The sequence below is a fragment of the Drosophila navojoa genome, chromosome X (genome assembly GCF_054131105.1).
Source record: "Drosophila navojoa isolate 15081-1374.11 chromosome X, UAZ_NAV_1.0, whole genome shotgun sequence".
Taxonomy (NCBI): Eukaryota; Metazoa; Arthropoda; class Insecta; order Diptera; family Drosophilidae; genus Drosophila; species Drosophila navojoa.
In genome coordinates this window covers 9332249-9348248 of record NC_142895.1, presented here as the reverse complement: position 1 = coordinate 9348248, position 16000 = coordinate 9332249, and the positions used below count along the sequence as shown (strand labels likewise).

At 41.5% G+C, this 16000-nt stretch overlaps 2 protein-coding genes across 2 annotated transcripts; one reads left to right on the top strand and one right to left on the bottom strand.

Annotated features, from left to right (window-relative positions):
* Nucleotides 1-592: 592 nt before the first annotated feature.
* su(f) (cleavage stimulation factor subunit su(f)) lies at nucleotides 593-4199 on the top strand. Its single transcript, XM_018109609.3, has 9 exons — nucleotides 593-983; nucleotides 1043-1365; nucleotides 1429-1704; nucleotides 1770-2073; nucleotides 2432-2623; nucleotides 2838-3251; nucleotides 3317-3424; nucleotides 3491-3782; nucleotides 3855-4199. The coding sequence occupies exons 1-9, from the start codon at nucleotides 948-950 to the stop codon at nucleotides 4100-4102; spliced, it is 2193 nt and encodes a 730-aa protein (XP_017965098.1). The 5' UTR covers nucleotides 593-947; the 3' UTR covers nucleotides 4103-4199.
* A 79-nt stretch (nucleotides 4200-4278) lies between these two features.
* LOC149090584 (uncharacterized) lies at nucleotides 4279-9649 on the bottom strand. Its single transcript, XM_089263729.1, has 2 exons — nucleotides 8670-9649; nucleotides 4279-7497 (listed from the first exon to the last, which is right to left on the bottom strand). Exons 1-2 carry the CDS (start codon nucleotides 9027-9029, stop codon nucleotides 5146-5148), a joined length of 2712 nt encoding a protein of 903 aa, XP_089119855.1. The 5' UTR covers nucleotides 9030-9649; the 3' UTR covers nucleotides 4279-5145.
* Nucleotides 9650-16000: the final 6351 nt, after the last annotated feature.

Below are 16000 nucleotides of genomic sequence, written 5' to 3'. Positions count from 1 at the left end.
ATTCTTAGTTAATTTTTTATTTGCATTGTATGTCTGCAGTTAAATGCGTTTCGTTTCGTTTGATTGCCACGCTTGATTGTTTCGTTTGGTTTTGTTATTTGATATTTTCTTTCGATGCATCGCTGGAAATCGATACACTTCCAACTTTATATGCAAACCGATAGATTTGCTCGAGCAGTATGGCAGCGCATCACATTTTTGTAACGTGTGCGTTCTGAGTTCCCGCCACATAAGAAATCCAACAAGCTGTTTCCCTAATGTGCCTACATTAGCATTTAAATATTGCGTAAAATGTATGGAAATATTTTGTCATGTGAACTATAATTAATTTAACAGCATTTGAATCTGTTAATCTTATACAATAAATTCGATGCTTTTTATTTTATTCGATGTCTATTGTAAATTGGAGGTGGTTAATTTTTTAAAAAGAGAGGTAATAAAAATTATCGAAACATCGAAACAACTATCGAAATATTGCGCAATTTTGAGCATTTGCGTTAGTTCTTTTTCTTATAGCTCACTAGATTTTAGCATTTTTTCGGTTCATATGTACTACTTGTATGGTTGCATGATATCAAACTTTTTTAATTTTTTGTATAACATATTTATATTATTGTTTCATTTGTTGGCATAATAATATATATCATTAAATTGCTGTATATATCAATTCATTATTTAACCGCATTTGTAGCTGTGGCAAAATTAAAGTTCACCAACCTGAACTAGTTCAGCGCACTACAACACCTTAGTTTTAGGATTTTAGGAAGCCGCATTATATTATTGTAGGAAATGTTGACATATTTCCATTAGGGAAATATGCCATACAGAAAATAATTTGATAACATTTTACTGAAATAAAAATTTGTATAGTGTATAGTGTCAATTGAAGCAAGCTAACGAAGTAAGTCAAAACGCCGGCATCTAAAAAAAAAATCTGAATTGTCACCATGACATCTGCAAGGGATTTAATCAAAATTGATATAGTAAGTGGATAAATAAATCAATTTAAGTTGAAACTAATGCAGCAACAACATTTATGCAGGAATGGGGTATGGAACGATTGGTGCGCGCCCAGCAAGTCGTCGAGCTGCGGCCATACGACATCGAATCGTGGTCCGTGATGCTTCGCGAGGCACAGACTCGGCCCATTCACGAGGTACGCAGCCTCTACGAATCCCTGGTGAATGTTTTTCCCACAACAGCGCGTTACTGGAAGCTCTATATTGAAATGGAGATGCGCAGCCGATACTACGAGAGAGTGGAGAAGCTCTTCCAGCGTTGTCTGGTCAAAATTCTCAACATTGATCTGTGGAAACTCTACCTGACATATGTCAAAGAGACCAAAGCGGGTCTCAGCACCCACAAGTAAGCTTTAATACATTTCAATATACTGTTCCAAATATTAATCTTCGTTATCTCTCTTTGCAGAGAAAAAATGGCTCAAGCATATGATTTTGCTTTGGAAAAGATTGGCATGGACCTGCATTCGTTTAGCATTTGGCAGGATTATATTTACTTTTTGCGTGGTGTGGAAGCTGTTGGCAACTATGCGGAGAATCAAAAGATCACAGCTGTTCGTCGTGTATATCAAAAGGCGGTGGTGACGCCCATAGTGGGAATCGAGCAGCTTTGGAAAGATTATATTGCTTTTGAGCAGAACATCAATCCGATAATATCAGAGAAAATGAGCTTAGAACGGTCAAAGTGCGTCGATGGCTTGACTAATGTCTTAATATATGATCTTAATGCTCGATCTCTATCCTCTTTAGGGACTACATGAACGCACGTCGTGTGGCGAAAGAGTTGGAATTTCATACAAAAGGGCTCAATCGCAACCTGCCCGCTGTGCCGCCGACACTGACCAAAGAAGAGACTAAACAAGTGGAGCTGTGGAAACGTTTCATTACCTATGAGAAGTCAAATCCATTGCGCACAGAGGACACGGCGCTCGTCACTCGACGCGTGATGTTTGCCACAGAGCAGTGTTTGCTGGTGCTGACACATCATCCAGCTGTTTGGCATCAGGCATCGCAGTTCCTGGACACTAGTGCACGCGCTCTCACCGAGAAAGGCGTGCGTAGACGTATATTGAACACAAGAATCAACAGATGCTGCAATTTGTCGCAAATGTTGCAAATAGAAACAAAGCAAAAAATCGAAATTCTGTCTCTTTGTTGCCTCTATGTGAAGTGTCGCCCCTTGGGTAAAGCGGCACGTGGCAACTGTGGCAACCGAAACACAATTACCTTCTACTTTCTTTTGGTAATCCATTGTGCACTTGCCGCTTTGCCCTTGGCTTTGGCCGCACGCGTTTTACTCAACCCGACCCCACCTAAACTTATAGAAAAACCTCAATAGAACTATAACTCCATATAGAAACTATATCAAATAATTGACATATATGCATTTCTAAAATTTTCCTTCTATCTAGGATGTGCAAGCAGCTAAGATCTTTGCAGACGAATGCGCCAACATACTGGAACGCTCCATCAATGGTGTGCTCAATCGCAATGCTCTGCTCTATTTCGCCTACGCGGACTTCGAGGAGGGTCGGCTCAAGTACGAGAAGGTGCACACCATGTACAACAAGCTGCTCACCCTGCCAGACATCGATCCCACGTTGGTAAGGCAATACGAAGCGATTTGATCGATTTGATCGCTGCTTGACTGGGTTTTTCTAATGCAGAATATATTAATTATTAATTAATTCATACCATATTTTATTCTTATGCTAAGATTATTAAATTTTTTCAGCTTCGTTTCATATTTATGCATTCCTCTTATGTATCTATCTATATGCCAATGTATATAACATATATCACATCCCATACATCCAGGTTTATGTGCAGTACATGAAGTTCGCTCGTCGCGCTGAGGGCATCAAATCGGCTCGTAGCATTTTTAAGAAAGCCCGCGAGGACGTTCGGTCGCGCTATCACATATTTGTGGCGGCCGCTTTAATGGAGTACTACTGTTCCAAGGACAAGGAGATTGCATTTCGCATCTTCGAGCTGGGTCTGAAACGATTCGGCGGCAGTCCCGAGTACGTGATGTGCTACATCGACTACCTCTCCCACTTGAACGAGGACAACAACACGCGTGTGCTATTCGAGCGTGTCCTGAGCTCCGGCGGTCTGTCGCCCCACAAGAGTGTGGAGGTCTGGAATCGGTTCCTTGAATTCGAGTCGAACATCGGCGATCTGTCCAGCATTCTCAAAGTGGAACGAAGACGCAGTGCGGTCTTTGAAAATGTGAGTGCATCCATTAATACTCGAATATAGTTATTAAAACGTATTCCTCTGCAATTCCGTCACAGCTGAAAGAATACGAAGGCAAGGAAACGGCACAGCTAGTGGATCGCTACAAGTTCCTTGATCTATATCCTTGCACCAGCAGCGAACTCAAGTCCATTGGCTATGCTGAGGTAAAGCTGACTTATTGTTTCCATTTGCAAATGGATTTTATAAACTTCCTTTGCTCCACTTTATAGAACGTTGGCATCATTTTGAATAAGGTGGGCTCTGTTACCGGGAATGGCGACGGGGATATGGATGGCGAGGCGGCGCAGCCGCTGCCACGTCCAGACTTTTCACAGATGATACCATACAAGCCTCGATCGTGCGCCCATCCCGGCGCCCATCCGCTGGCCGGCGGCGTCTTTCCACAGCCGCCAGCACTGGCAGCGCTCTGCGCCTCCCTGCCGCCCCCGAATAGTTTTCGGGGTCCATTTGTCAGTGTGGAGCTGCTCTTCGATATCTTTATGCGCCTCAATTTACCAGAATGTAGGTGTCAAGACATTGAAATGACTGCCACACAGAGCTAAATAGCTGATCATGTCTGTTCTATTATTTCAGCGGCTCCACAACCGAATGGCGATAACGATTTAACGCCCAAGATCTTCGATTTGGCCAAATCGGTGCACTGGATCGTGGACACCAGCACGTATACGGGTGTGCAGCACAGTGTGACCGCGAACACGCCCCGGCGACGCCGCCTGCTGCCCGGTGGCGACGATAGCGACGATGAGCTGCAGACATCGGTGCCACCGACGAACGATATTTATCGATTGCGGCAACTGAAGCGATTCGCCAAGTCCAATTGAATTATTTATAGCAATGGCGCTCTTTATTTTAATCGATTTTTGTTTTTCACATATTCCATTCACTTTGAAAATAATAATATCAAGGAAATATCTACAATTGCGATTTGCCTATATATGTAGATATGCACTTAAAGCATCTTTATAAATATATATATAATATAAAAGATTGTCTTAGGAAAGCATTTGAGTTAATTGAGAAATTGGAAAATATTTGAATATGTATATGAATATGTATATGTATGTAGTAAATGTATATTTATATGTAAGACATATTCATTTCAAAGTTCAGTTTGTGCTCGCATTCGTATATGTTTCACGGGTGAAAGAGATGAAAGAAAGAAAAGGTTCGCAAATTAAGAAAACTAAAACGAGTGTTATGAGGAATATATTTTAAGTTTTCTAAATGAATTATTGGAATAGGTACTACAACTTATAACATAATAGCTAAAGCAACAAAAATTATAACTATAACGAAATAAGATTAACATGGAATTGGTATAGTAAAGTGAATGTATGAGTGAGTGTTTCGGCATGCAAAAGGAACAGATGAGATTACGAATCAGAAAGGGCACAAAGAACTGAATGAGTAATTTACAGGTACTACGACTAAAAAAAAAAACAAACATGGATTAACAATTTGCTAGCTACAACTATAAAATGTGAATGGAATGAGTATGAGTATGTATATGAGCTATCATTCATTTCTTCTTAGGCACAGAGTAAGTGAATTAGTAAGAGTGAATGTGCATGAGTGAATATTCCACAGTGCCTTCGCGATAATTCTGCAATCATGCAAGTGAATGCAATAATGATTCACAGTCAATCATCTGAGCTGATTGAATCTGAATGCATGATTCGTCTTCGACTTTCGATAATTCACTTTCAACACTTGTGCAGGCGCACAGGCTGAATGATTACTCAATGATTCACTTCCCATCATCTCAGATTTAGAGTGCTTGCCATACTTGGACATGAATGGACATGAGTGAGTATTCAATGTTTCAGTGATCATCAACTGATTGAATGAATGAGTTCTTAATGATTCATTTTGCCTCTCCTTCGCCAGGTTTACAGCGCTTCCGATGCTTGTAGAGTCCAGCGTACTGGGCGAATCTCTGCCCGCAGCCGGTGCAGCTGTACCGCTTCTCGCCGCGATGCAGATTCAGGTGGGCGTAATAGGCGCTGCCCACGACAAAGGCACGCCCACAGTAGGGACACACCTTGTCCCGGATGTTCAGATGGGCGCGCAGATGCCGATCCCGCTCGTGGGCCGTATAGAAGGCCTTGTCGCAGCGATTGCAGGGATAGTCCCGCTTCTCCGTATGCCGCTTGACATGCTGATTCAATTTGCTGGCGTTCACGAATCCCCGGGCACAGTGCTCGCACACGTAGGGCAGCTCCTTGGTGTGGCTGCGCTGATGCACACGCAGCGAGGTCGAGTTGAAGAACTTCTTGGGGCACTCGCTGCAGCAGTGCGTGCGCTGGCCCAGATGGCGCCGCAGGTGCGCCTGGAGGCTGCTGCGCAGCGAGAACTTCATGGCGCAGATGTGGCAGATGTGCTCCAGTGGATTGTTGACAGTTGAGCCGCCGGAGCATTTGGTGCGACGTCGCTGACGCAGCTGCTCCGGCTGCAGCTGCTCCTCATGGACATTATGCTGATGTCGCAGGTAATCACTGCGCCGCTTGAAGCTCGCCGAGCACTGGCCGCAGCCGAAGGGCGAGACGTGCAGCTCCAGGAACTGGAGCGGAGCGTAGTACTCGTAGCTGGGCAGCCATGATTCGCCGCGCCTCTGTGCCTCCTGCCGCGCCTCCTTGCACTGCCTGTACTGGCAACGGAACTCGATGAGGCGACTCTTCAGACGCTCCACGGTGATCTGCAGATTGCATTCCTCCTGGAGACGCGTGCACAGCGATTCCAGATGCCGCAGCCGTTGCTTGCGCTTCGTATAGTCCGGGTGGGTGGTGCACCACAGCTGTTCGTAGCTCTGGTAGACCTGAATGATCTTCAGATTGCTGTCGCGCTGCTGCAGCGATTTCTGGAGCACACGATTGATGGGCACCACATCGTCCAGGAAGCTGAACGCCTCGTAGAAGCCCCAGCGTGTGCCCGCGCCCTCGCCCTCCACAGCCAGAGCCTCGCGTTGGCGCTCCCGCCTATAGTACTTGATATAGTCCGTGAGCTTGCGATGCAGCATTTGCCAACTGAAGCGCCTTCCCGATGCAGCTCCAGCTACAGCTCCTGCTGCAGTTCCTGCGCTAACTGCATTCAATTGAGCCGCAATGCTGTGCCAGGCCTGGCGGCGCAGCTTCCTTGTATGATAGTCCAGATGATTGGGATCCCAGAGATTCGGATGCTGGCGATAGAGTTCGATGAGCTTGTGCGTCAGCTCCACGCTCAGCCGCATGCGCAGCTGCAGCGACGTCGAGCTGGGGCTCTCTTCGGAGGAGGTCTCTGTGAGCTCCTCGCGAGGATAGTCGGGCTGGAGGACCGCAGCAGCCAGGCTAGGCATGCTCAGCTCCTCCAGCGGCTGATCCACTGGCTGCACTTGCTCCACTAATTCCAATGGCTCCGATTCTTTATCTTTCTCCAGCTGTTGCTGGCACTCCTGCTGCGCTTTCGGCGGCGTCTCCTTCAGCGGCTGCTCCTCACAGCTGCCCTGGACATGGGCCTGATGGCTCACCAGGTTCTCAAAGATCTTGCCACAGGCCGCACACACATACGGATCGATGTGCTTGTGCAGGAACTCCATTTCCGCATAGTGCTCAAAGGTGGACACGAACTCCGCCTGCTTGCCCTCGACGATGCTGTGCAGATACCTGATCTTCTCCAGCCGGTAGCGTTTGCGCAGCGACAGCAGACGTCGCTGCATGGCAATCCCGGAGAGCTTCACTCCGCACATACGCAGAGCCAGCTGCAGTCCGCGGTGTGCCTCGTGTCGCTTCCGCACCGTCTCCGTGCAGCGCAGCCTCTTGTGGGCATTGTGCCAGAGTATGGGATAGTGTTCGTATATCTCCAGCAGCTTGCGGTTCTCATGGGCAATGTGCTCCTGGCGATTGAGCAGCGACTGCTGCTCGCACAGGAAGCGCAGCTGATCGTAGTGCACGAACTTGGCGCAATCCTCCAGCTCGCCCTCGGCGGCCAGACGCTCGCGCTGCTTGAGGAATCGCTGGCACAGCGTCGAGATCCGTATGCGTACGTCCGTTACGGTGAAGCTACGGCCGCAATGCGCACTCCATGCATCGGTTATCTCATGCCACGACTCCCGGCCGCGATCCACATCCCGAAACTCGGGATGCGATTGATCCCAGAGCCGGGGATGCGACTGATAAAGCTCGATCAGTTTCTTCACGTGCTGACTCGTCAGCTTCGGTGGCTCCCCTATGGGCAAGGCGGGCTGCTGACGAGAGGAAAACAGTGAGAGATGGTTTTTGCCAGAGAGAGAGAGAGAGAGAGGGGGACGCGACGCTTAAGAAAATAACTAGAAAGATCGGAATGGGATTAGGATAGGTACTTTCGCGGGAACTACTACATAAATCGTTTCAGAAGCTAGCTAAAAACCGCTAAACGCAAAGCTGAACCAAGCCAAATAAGTTGTCAAATACTTCGGCTAGCGCGCTATAGCGGTTCATTCACTTCAGCTTAAATTTCATCTTGACTTTAATCAGCTTGAATTTCAGCTAGACTTTCAGCTAGGCTTTCAGCTGAATTTCAGCTTGACTTTCATCTTGTTATTCAGCTTGTCTTATGGTTAACAGGTTTGGATTAATGTTAATAGTTTTCAGTGGAGTTTGATTGAAATTCTCGATAATTCCTTGCGGTTCTATTTACAGTTTTTTATGGTCTGGGAGATAGATTGCTTAAATTAGTTGTTTGTCTTTTAGTATATAAATTTCTTGGAATTCTGTTTGGATTTCTTCGATATGCTCTGTAAACTTGAAATAGGCTCTCTGTTCTGTACGTTTTCCTAGCTATAAATCTTGTTATATGCTGGCACTTGTAGGTTTAGAAGTATATATTGTATATATGTAAGTATTTAATGCCTTGATATGTATGTAAGTATATATGTATACATATAAGAAGTCTTTGCCTTTACAGTATGATTTTATGCTAAGTTTACAAAGCAAAGTTTTTTAGAATACTTTTAGGATCGTCTAATAAGTAATTGGTATTGCATTGAAGGGGTCATGATAAATAAAAGCATGATAATAAATAAACCACAATTTTTGAATATTTATGGAATTATTTAATTTGTTTTTATGGATAACTTTTTGATTTGTTTACGAAGATAACTCAAACTTTATCTAGGTAAAAATGTTGATATATGTATGTATATATTGAATAGTAATGATTTAATATCAAATTAAGATATATAAATGCTCTGTATATTTATGCATATATGGAGTATATGGGGTTTTCTATTGGTTTGCTTTTATGTGAACTTTATATATTATATTACTTATTATATTGATTTAATTAGATTGTCAACTGATTCATACTTATACACCTTTACATATATGTATGCACATTAATATGTAAACAAATATCACTCGCAATCTCTCTACTCACATTCGTATCGAATTTGCTGTGATCGATCAGCTGTTGCTGCTGCTGCTGCTGCTGCTGCGTCGGCTGTGCGGTGTCCAGTGCGTTCAGCTCTTGGACCAGTTGTTGTTTGAGTTCGTTGACCTCCTCGCCGCCGCTTGACTGCTCGGCCAAGACCTCCAGCATGAGCTCGTCAACGGGCGCCTCCTGCCAATCGGAGTGCCATAGTTCCATGTGCTCGGCGAACTCGTCCAGGGCACAGAGTGGCCGCTCCTCGCACAGTTCACACTCGATGCCGTATAGCTCACCGGCGCAGTTCCAGGTGTAGACAGTGCCGCATCGCTGACGCGGCTCCTCAGCTGCAACAGCAACTGATGGAGTCATCGATTGCTGGCCCCAATTCCTATTGTTATGGCTGTTATCAATGTAGTTCTTATTGTTGTTGTTGTTATCGCTGTTGGCCAACTAAATTTACTGTCACTTTTTAAGCCAGCTTGCGATTCGGCGCACTTGTTGCTTAGCGTTTGCGACTGCGCAGCTTCTTCGCCTCTGACTATGTGAAAAATGACAACCGCCAAAGAGCCAAAGAGCCAAAGAGCCAAAGAGCTAAAGACTCGGGCCAACAAACCCGTTGCGAGCCATCTCGCACATATATATACACACATACACACACACACACAAACAGAAATACACATACCCACACGTAGGCAGCGTCGTACATGCCATTCTTTGTTGCTGGGGCAACAAAATATGTATGCACACGTATATACATATGTACACAAACACACACACACACACACTCTCGCATACACATATGTATGTATCTAAAACAAAATAACAAACTTGGCTCTTGGTTTTGGTTCGCTTAGCTTGTTGCTTGCTTTGCTTTGCGTTTTCTCTTTGCAAGTGCCGCTTGTCTGCGTGTATGTGTGTGTGTGCGTGTGTGTAAGTGCGCTCGGGCAACAGGTAAGTGTAAGCAGGCAAGCATGCATATGGCTGCCCGACTGCCAAATGCCCTGTGAACATATGTACCTTAAGCTAAATAGAAAAAGCAAGATACATCACCTATTATTAGTGATAAATTCTCTATATATATCGATTATTATCAGATATAGTTTTACAACATACAAAAATATTTAAGCATCATATACTATAGCTGCGACAAACATTTGTTAGGGCAACATACCCGGCCACACACATGCTCTATAGCCACAGGGTAGTTGAGAAAAACGTAAACATGACAACGCAACAGCTGAGTGAGAGGCAGAGTCCAAACAATTGAAGCCACTGTGCGGCTGCGCGCATTGCTCACACGCGTCTAAGTGTGTGGGTGTCTATATGTATGTATGTGTGCAGCTTGGGAACCGGAGCAGCAATTTACATTTGTATTTATTTATATTCACTAAACTCATTGTTGCCGGCCAATTGTCTGTTAGCTAAGCGCGCTTCGTGTTTCCTTCTCTTGGCTGAGCTTCTTGTGTGTTCCATTCTAAAATGTCATTGCAATGAGAGAATGGGGGTGTGTGAACCAGGGCTGGCAAGCACTGACAGCAATATACATACATTGTATGTATGTATGTATATTTGTCTTTAACAGAAGAATGTTAATTAACGTTAAGAAAGAACCAGTAACCTGTTTGCATAGCAAAAATAAATAAAGAATAAACAACATAAAGAAATCAATTTAAATCAGCTTAATCATCGTGCAAAAGGACAGTGTCATGCCCTGGTCATTGACAATGAGGATACTTCAAATAATAATGGGCACGCGCACGCATACGCACACATGCATTCAATGTGTGTAAGAGAAATAGATATTAACCGGTAGACTTGACGAAGCACTTTGGATTCTTTTGCGCTCTCATCTGCCTCTCATGCTCTCACTCTCTACTTTTGTTCGATGCAAGTCGGGCCTGATAGACTCAACTGCAAGATGTCGATATGTGTTTGTGTAAACTGAACGAAACACAACATTCTTGAGCGCTCTCGCTCTTTCTCTCTCCCTCTTTCTTTAAGGTCGACCAGTTACACCCAGTTAGAACAATTCGACGTCATGATCGCCGCTAGTGAGCGGGGCAAGAAGAGGTTGTGCGCTGTTGAAGTGATACGAGTTACCCCATGAGGAAATTCAGAGCTTATTTGCAAATAATAAAATAATAAAACCAGATAGGCATACATCTGGGACCCAAACAAGGGCTATATGATTTCGCATTGTCTTCGTCGTGTCACTATAGTTATAATTATTATTATTTTGCCACTGGAGACCGGTTCCAGTGAGCTCCAAAAACCAGACCTCGAGACAAATTGCATGAAAATGGAAACTGTGCGCGCGTGCAATGGCAATAAAATGCTTTGGGGGCCAAAGAGTACGGAAAAACTGCAACAGAGCAAAACAAAGGCAAAAAAAAAAGGGGGAAAAAAAGGGATGGAAAAATAATGACAAGGAAATGAGCTAATTCAAGTCGAATTGAGCATGCTCTTTAAATATAATTGTAAAATACTTAAGATGCGCCTAATGAAATGTTCGTGACTGTTTTAAAATAATATATTTTTTATATTGAAAAAATAGGTAATTTAGGTTTGTTTACGTATAGAATATAGTTTGGAGTTCATTTTAGGCAGAGTAAATTCATTTATTAAAGCACGTACACTGACAGAAAAAATTAATAGAAAAATTGAATGAGTATTAATAGATAAGGTCGACAAAAATGTTTGTAGACCTTGCTCGCTATTGCGAAACTTTATAATCGCTTTACAAATATTTTATTTAATAATATACATATATGTACATATTGTTATATTTTCATTTTCTCTCAGTGTAGCGACTGAAGCGAAGTTTAAGGGAATATTCGGTGTAAGCGCAAGATAAACACGGCCCAAGGGAGCTTTGGCTGCAACTTTCGCGCTGTCAACTGATTGTGTGAGTGTGTGTGTATGTCTGTGTGTGCTGTTGTTGTGTGTATGTGTAAATAAACAAAACGCATGTGGCAAACGTACACACACACACACACACACACTCACATTAGCCGCTAGCCATGGTTAAAAGCATGAAACATGGCACTGCAGCTGGCCTTGCCCAACACACACACACATACACACATACACTTACTAACAATAACAGCACACACACACATCACGCATACTTGCAAATACAACTGGCAGACACGTTGACTTTCCGCCGTAGCCCCAGAAAAAGTTGATCCTTTGTAAAAGCATGTGTCCAAAAAATCCCTTACCTCTTCCTGCTGGCTATGCCCCTGCCCCAGCTAACTGTACCCAATAGGTTTACCATGTGACGTCATGTGTCCCCATCAGAAACTGTAATTCCGGCAAATAAAACGGAAAATGCAAACAAAAGCCAACAAAATGATGAAGTGCAAGCGAAATATTACCAAAAAAAAAAAAAAACCAAAAGCTAGGAAAAAAAGATTTGTTTATATATGTATATCATATAATATATATGCACGCATACACATATAGCACATATGAACAAATTGTTTATGAAGTAAAACCGCAGTGGAAAAATGGAGGAGCAAAATGTTACACTAACAGGAAGAGGACGTGTGGGCGTTGGGCGGGGTCAGCTGAAAATTCTGTGGCGTTACGAAAACTATCTATTATATATATATGTATATGTGTATGTATATATAGAATATATATACATATATATGTGTTTTCTAACTTTTCACTCTTTAATCATATGTTTTTGTTTTGCTTTCCGTCTGAAAATCAGTGTAATTTGCCACACCCTCTTTCTTGTGACTCACAGCTAACTGTATAATTACTCTTTCTTCAAGTGATGAATGCAAAAAGTGCGAAATGGGGGACAAAATTAATGGGATCGACAACCGATTTGATGGAGATGCAGAAAAACAAGTTAAAGCTGATGAAAGATAATCCGCAAGACTACATAGGTGAATACCCTATAAACAAAAGTCAATGGTAAATATATTATGGTGAAACTTTATGACTTTTAAGTGAAAATCATAAATTTCTTATATAAATTTATAAGCATATCTATCAATACAGATCAAACCAAACACATACAAAATTAGAACGCTCTAGCTGTCACACAGACCGAGTTCCTTGGGTCCCTTGCCTAGTATAGGTAAATGTGCTCTTCAAATTGGGCATACACCGCACTCCGTGTGTATGTGAAACTGATCAGTTAAGAGCTGCCTGCTACAGTTGCCAACATTTGCGGAACTTAATGTGTCCATATCTCAAACTTTTTTTGCATGTTCTTTTTTTTTGGTTTCCTTTTTCTACAGGGTATAAAAAATGGCTTGAACTTTTGCCAAAAAATGAAAAGAAGAAGAGTTTTCTGGCAAATTGTGACGCTCCGTTGTGTGTGTGTGTGTGTGTTGTGTTTTTTCACTTTTGTATCTTTTGGACAGCAAACCAGGAAGCTGCCAGCAAAAGAACCAATCCTTTCTCCCCAGCTCCTCTCTCTCTGCCTCTTTCTCTCACGCCACTACAATGGCGCTGCTTGCCACAATATATGGCCGCACATTATTCAAAGGACTTGCTTTCTTATTGTTGTTGTTGTTGTTGTTGTTACTGCTGCTGTTGTCGCACATTGCGCTTGGTAAAACAAGCGCGAAAACATAATGAGCATATAAATAGACAAACAATCACCGGCAAACAAGCAGCAGCAACAACAACAAATAGCAAACAACCGTCCAGACAGCAGCCCGCAGCAACAACAGCAGCTTTACCATAGCTACAACAACAATAACAATAACAGCCGCCGTTTGCTACGTGCGCCTACTAGTCTCTCTCTCTCTCTCGCTCACTCACTCTCTCTCTCTCTCCCTCTCTCTCTCTCTCACTAACTCCTTTCGTCTCCCTAGCCGACATCAACCAACCAAAAAAACCACACGCTGCAATCATTCAACGATTGCAGCCAATTCACCACAGTTAAACCCACCACTATCGTGTTGAATAGCCATCGGCTCTTGCAAAGCAGCACGCTTCGTGTCCTAGTCAGTTGGCAGGCAGCGCAGCTGCTGAGGACATCATGGCGGTTAAATGTATGCTACTATTTTCCTTCTAAATATTTACAAATTTCCTTTCGTAAATTAGTGTTAATATTTATTCATAGTATATATATATATATATATTATCTTATATTTTTTTTATATATATATATATTTTTTTTTTATTTTCTTTCTATTTGATATGATTTAAATTTGTCTACAAAATAAATCAATTTAAAATTTACTCCGAGGCTTCAAATATTCACGTTTCTTTCAAATCCTTTTGTTTTGTAAAACTATCAGCGTTCTTGGTTTAGTCCCTAGTTTACTCCCTTAATTTATATATACATATATCAAAAACCGATCTCTTTTATCAATCTGTAATTAATTTCTAACTTCAACCGCTTTACGTCTCTTCAGATTTAAAATTCAAAAGTTACCGCTCTGCAATATTTGTTGTGTTAAGAAATTAACAAGCTGTAATTCGAATGGCAACTGTCGGATCCATCAATTTTTCAATATCCGACAGAAACAATGCGAATATTTGCTAGATAGATGTTCGCAGTTTATTTAAATAATTCATAAAAAAATCCCAACATATAAATCTTCGATGTTCAATGCAAAGGCGGCAAAAAATGTGTAAAAATATATATGTACTCTATATGATGGGAGGGGGGCGAAAAAGAAGGTAAAAATAACAGAACTGCAAATGACAAACAGAAACAATTAAAGCGCTGATAGAATGAAGCTACCTACGTTCGTATTTAATATAGAAATTGGGACATTAAAATGTTTAAATATCAGAGAATACTCTTTCTGATAGGAGCTCTGAAGATAAATTTTAGAATAATTGCTCTTTATTGATGTAGATGGCATATATGTATGTATGTAAGATGAAATTAGGTGAATCGGCTAAGGGTATGAGAAGAGTCGAATATATCAGTGAATTATTTTTACAGTTTACTTAAAGCAGACTTTTTTAAGCAGATCACCTAATTATATAATCAAAAAGATCTTTTCTCTCTCTTTCTCTCTCTTTCTCTCTCTCTGTCCCTCTTATAAATACTTGCTAAAGCCTCAGTATTAGAGCATTCAATATTCGCTTACATTTTGTCACATTTTTTCACATTTTTTCGCTTACATTTCCGTTTTTTTACATTTTTATTTATTTCTACTTTTTTTTTACATTTTTTTGTTGTGTTTGTTGTTTTTATTGCGAGCAGACGTCGCGCTCATTGCAGCTGTAAATCGAATTTGGACACGCTTAGATAACTTTTAGATTTATTTATTTAACAATTTATATGGCTAGCCGCGCAATTTATTATTTGTATATACAGAGTATATATACTTATATATGTATAGGTATATTTATGTTTAATTTAATTTAAAAGCTTTTGCGGTTTAAGTTCAATTTTAGCCAACTTTGGTTAAACTTTTTAAATTTATGCGCCAGAGTTTTATTTATTTATTTGATTTCATCAACTTTGTTTCGTAGGCTTGTGACCTCTATGCTTAGAAGAGCTAAAGTGAGAATTATTCTCACTTATTGATACATCTAAGAATAAATGTTCTATAAAAACAATTCTCTATTGTCTTAAATTATTTCGCTTTAAGCTTGGAGATATTTGTGTAGATTATCTTTAATATACCTTTAATATAGATCTAGTTTAATCAGAATTTCAATTATTCCACGTTATATGCAAATTTGTTCTATTTATAAATTTTAACACAGTTTTAGCCCATTCCATTCACTTGAACTGCTCCACCTCAAGCGCAGATCAGAGTTGGTTGTAAATTCTCTATATATATTACGTGTACATATATATTTTATTAAAAAAAAACACGCTGAAGCACATTCCACTGAATTTAATAGAAAAGTGAAAAGCGTTTATTTGCAGTGAATGTATTGAAAAGCAACTTTCAGGCACGCCATAACGATGCTCTGCCTTTTCTACCCAACGAAAATGAAGACAACGAACAGCAGGGAATACGAATATCGCATGCGGCCCGACTGCCTGATACTCGTTTAAAATTAAATACAACTATTGATTATTACCATTGCTATGAACGAAGAAATTCTGTTTAAAGGTAAAACAAGTTCTGTTTAAAGGGAAGCTTAGAACACTTTGCTAGACTCCGTTTCTTAATATTTATATATTATACTTGTATTCTTCCTAACTTTACTTAATTTCTACCTATACTCTTCATTACTCTGCTTATGTTCTACCTCTGCTCTATTTCTATTCAACTTGTACTTTTCTTCTATGTTACCCCTAGCAAACTTCTCTTCTACTCTGCCTCTACATTAGCTACGCCTCTACATCTACTCTGCCTCCACTTCTACTCTACTCTATTCTAATACTTTGCTTATACTCT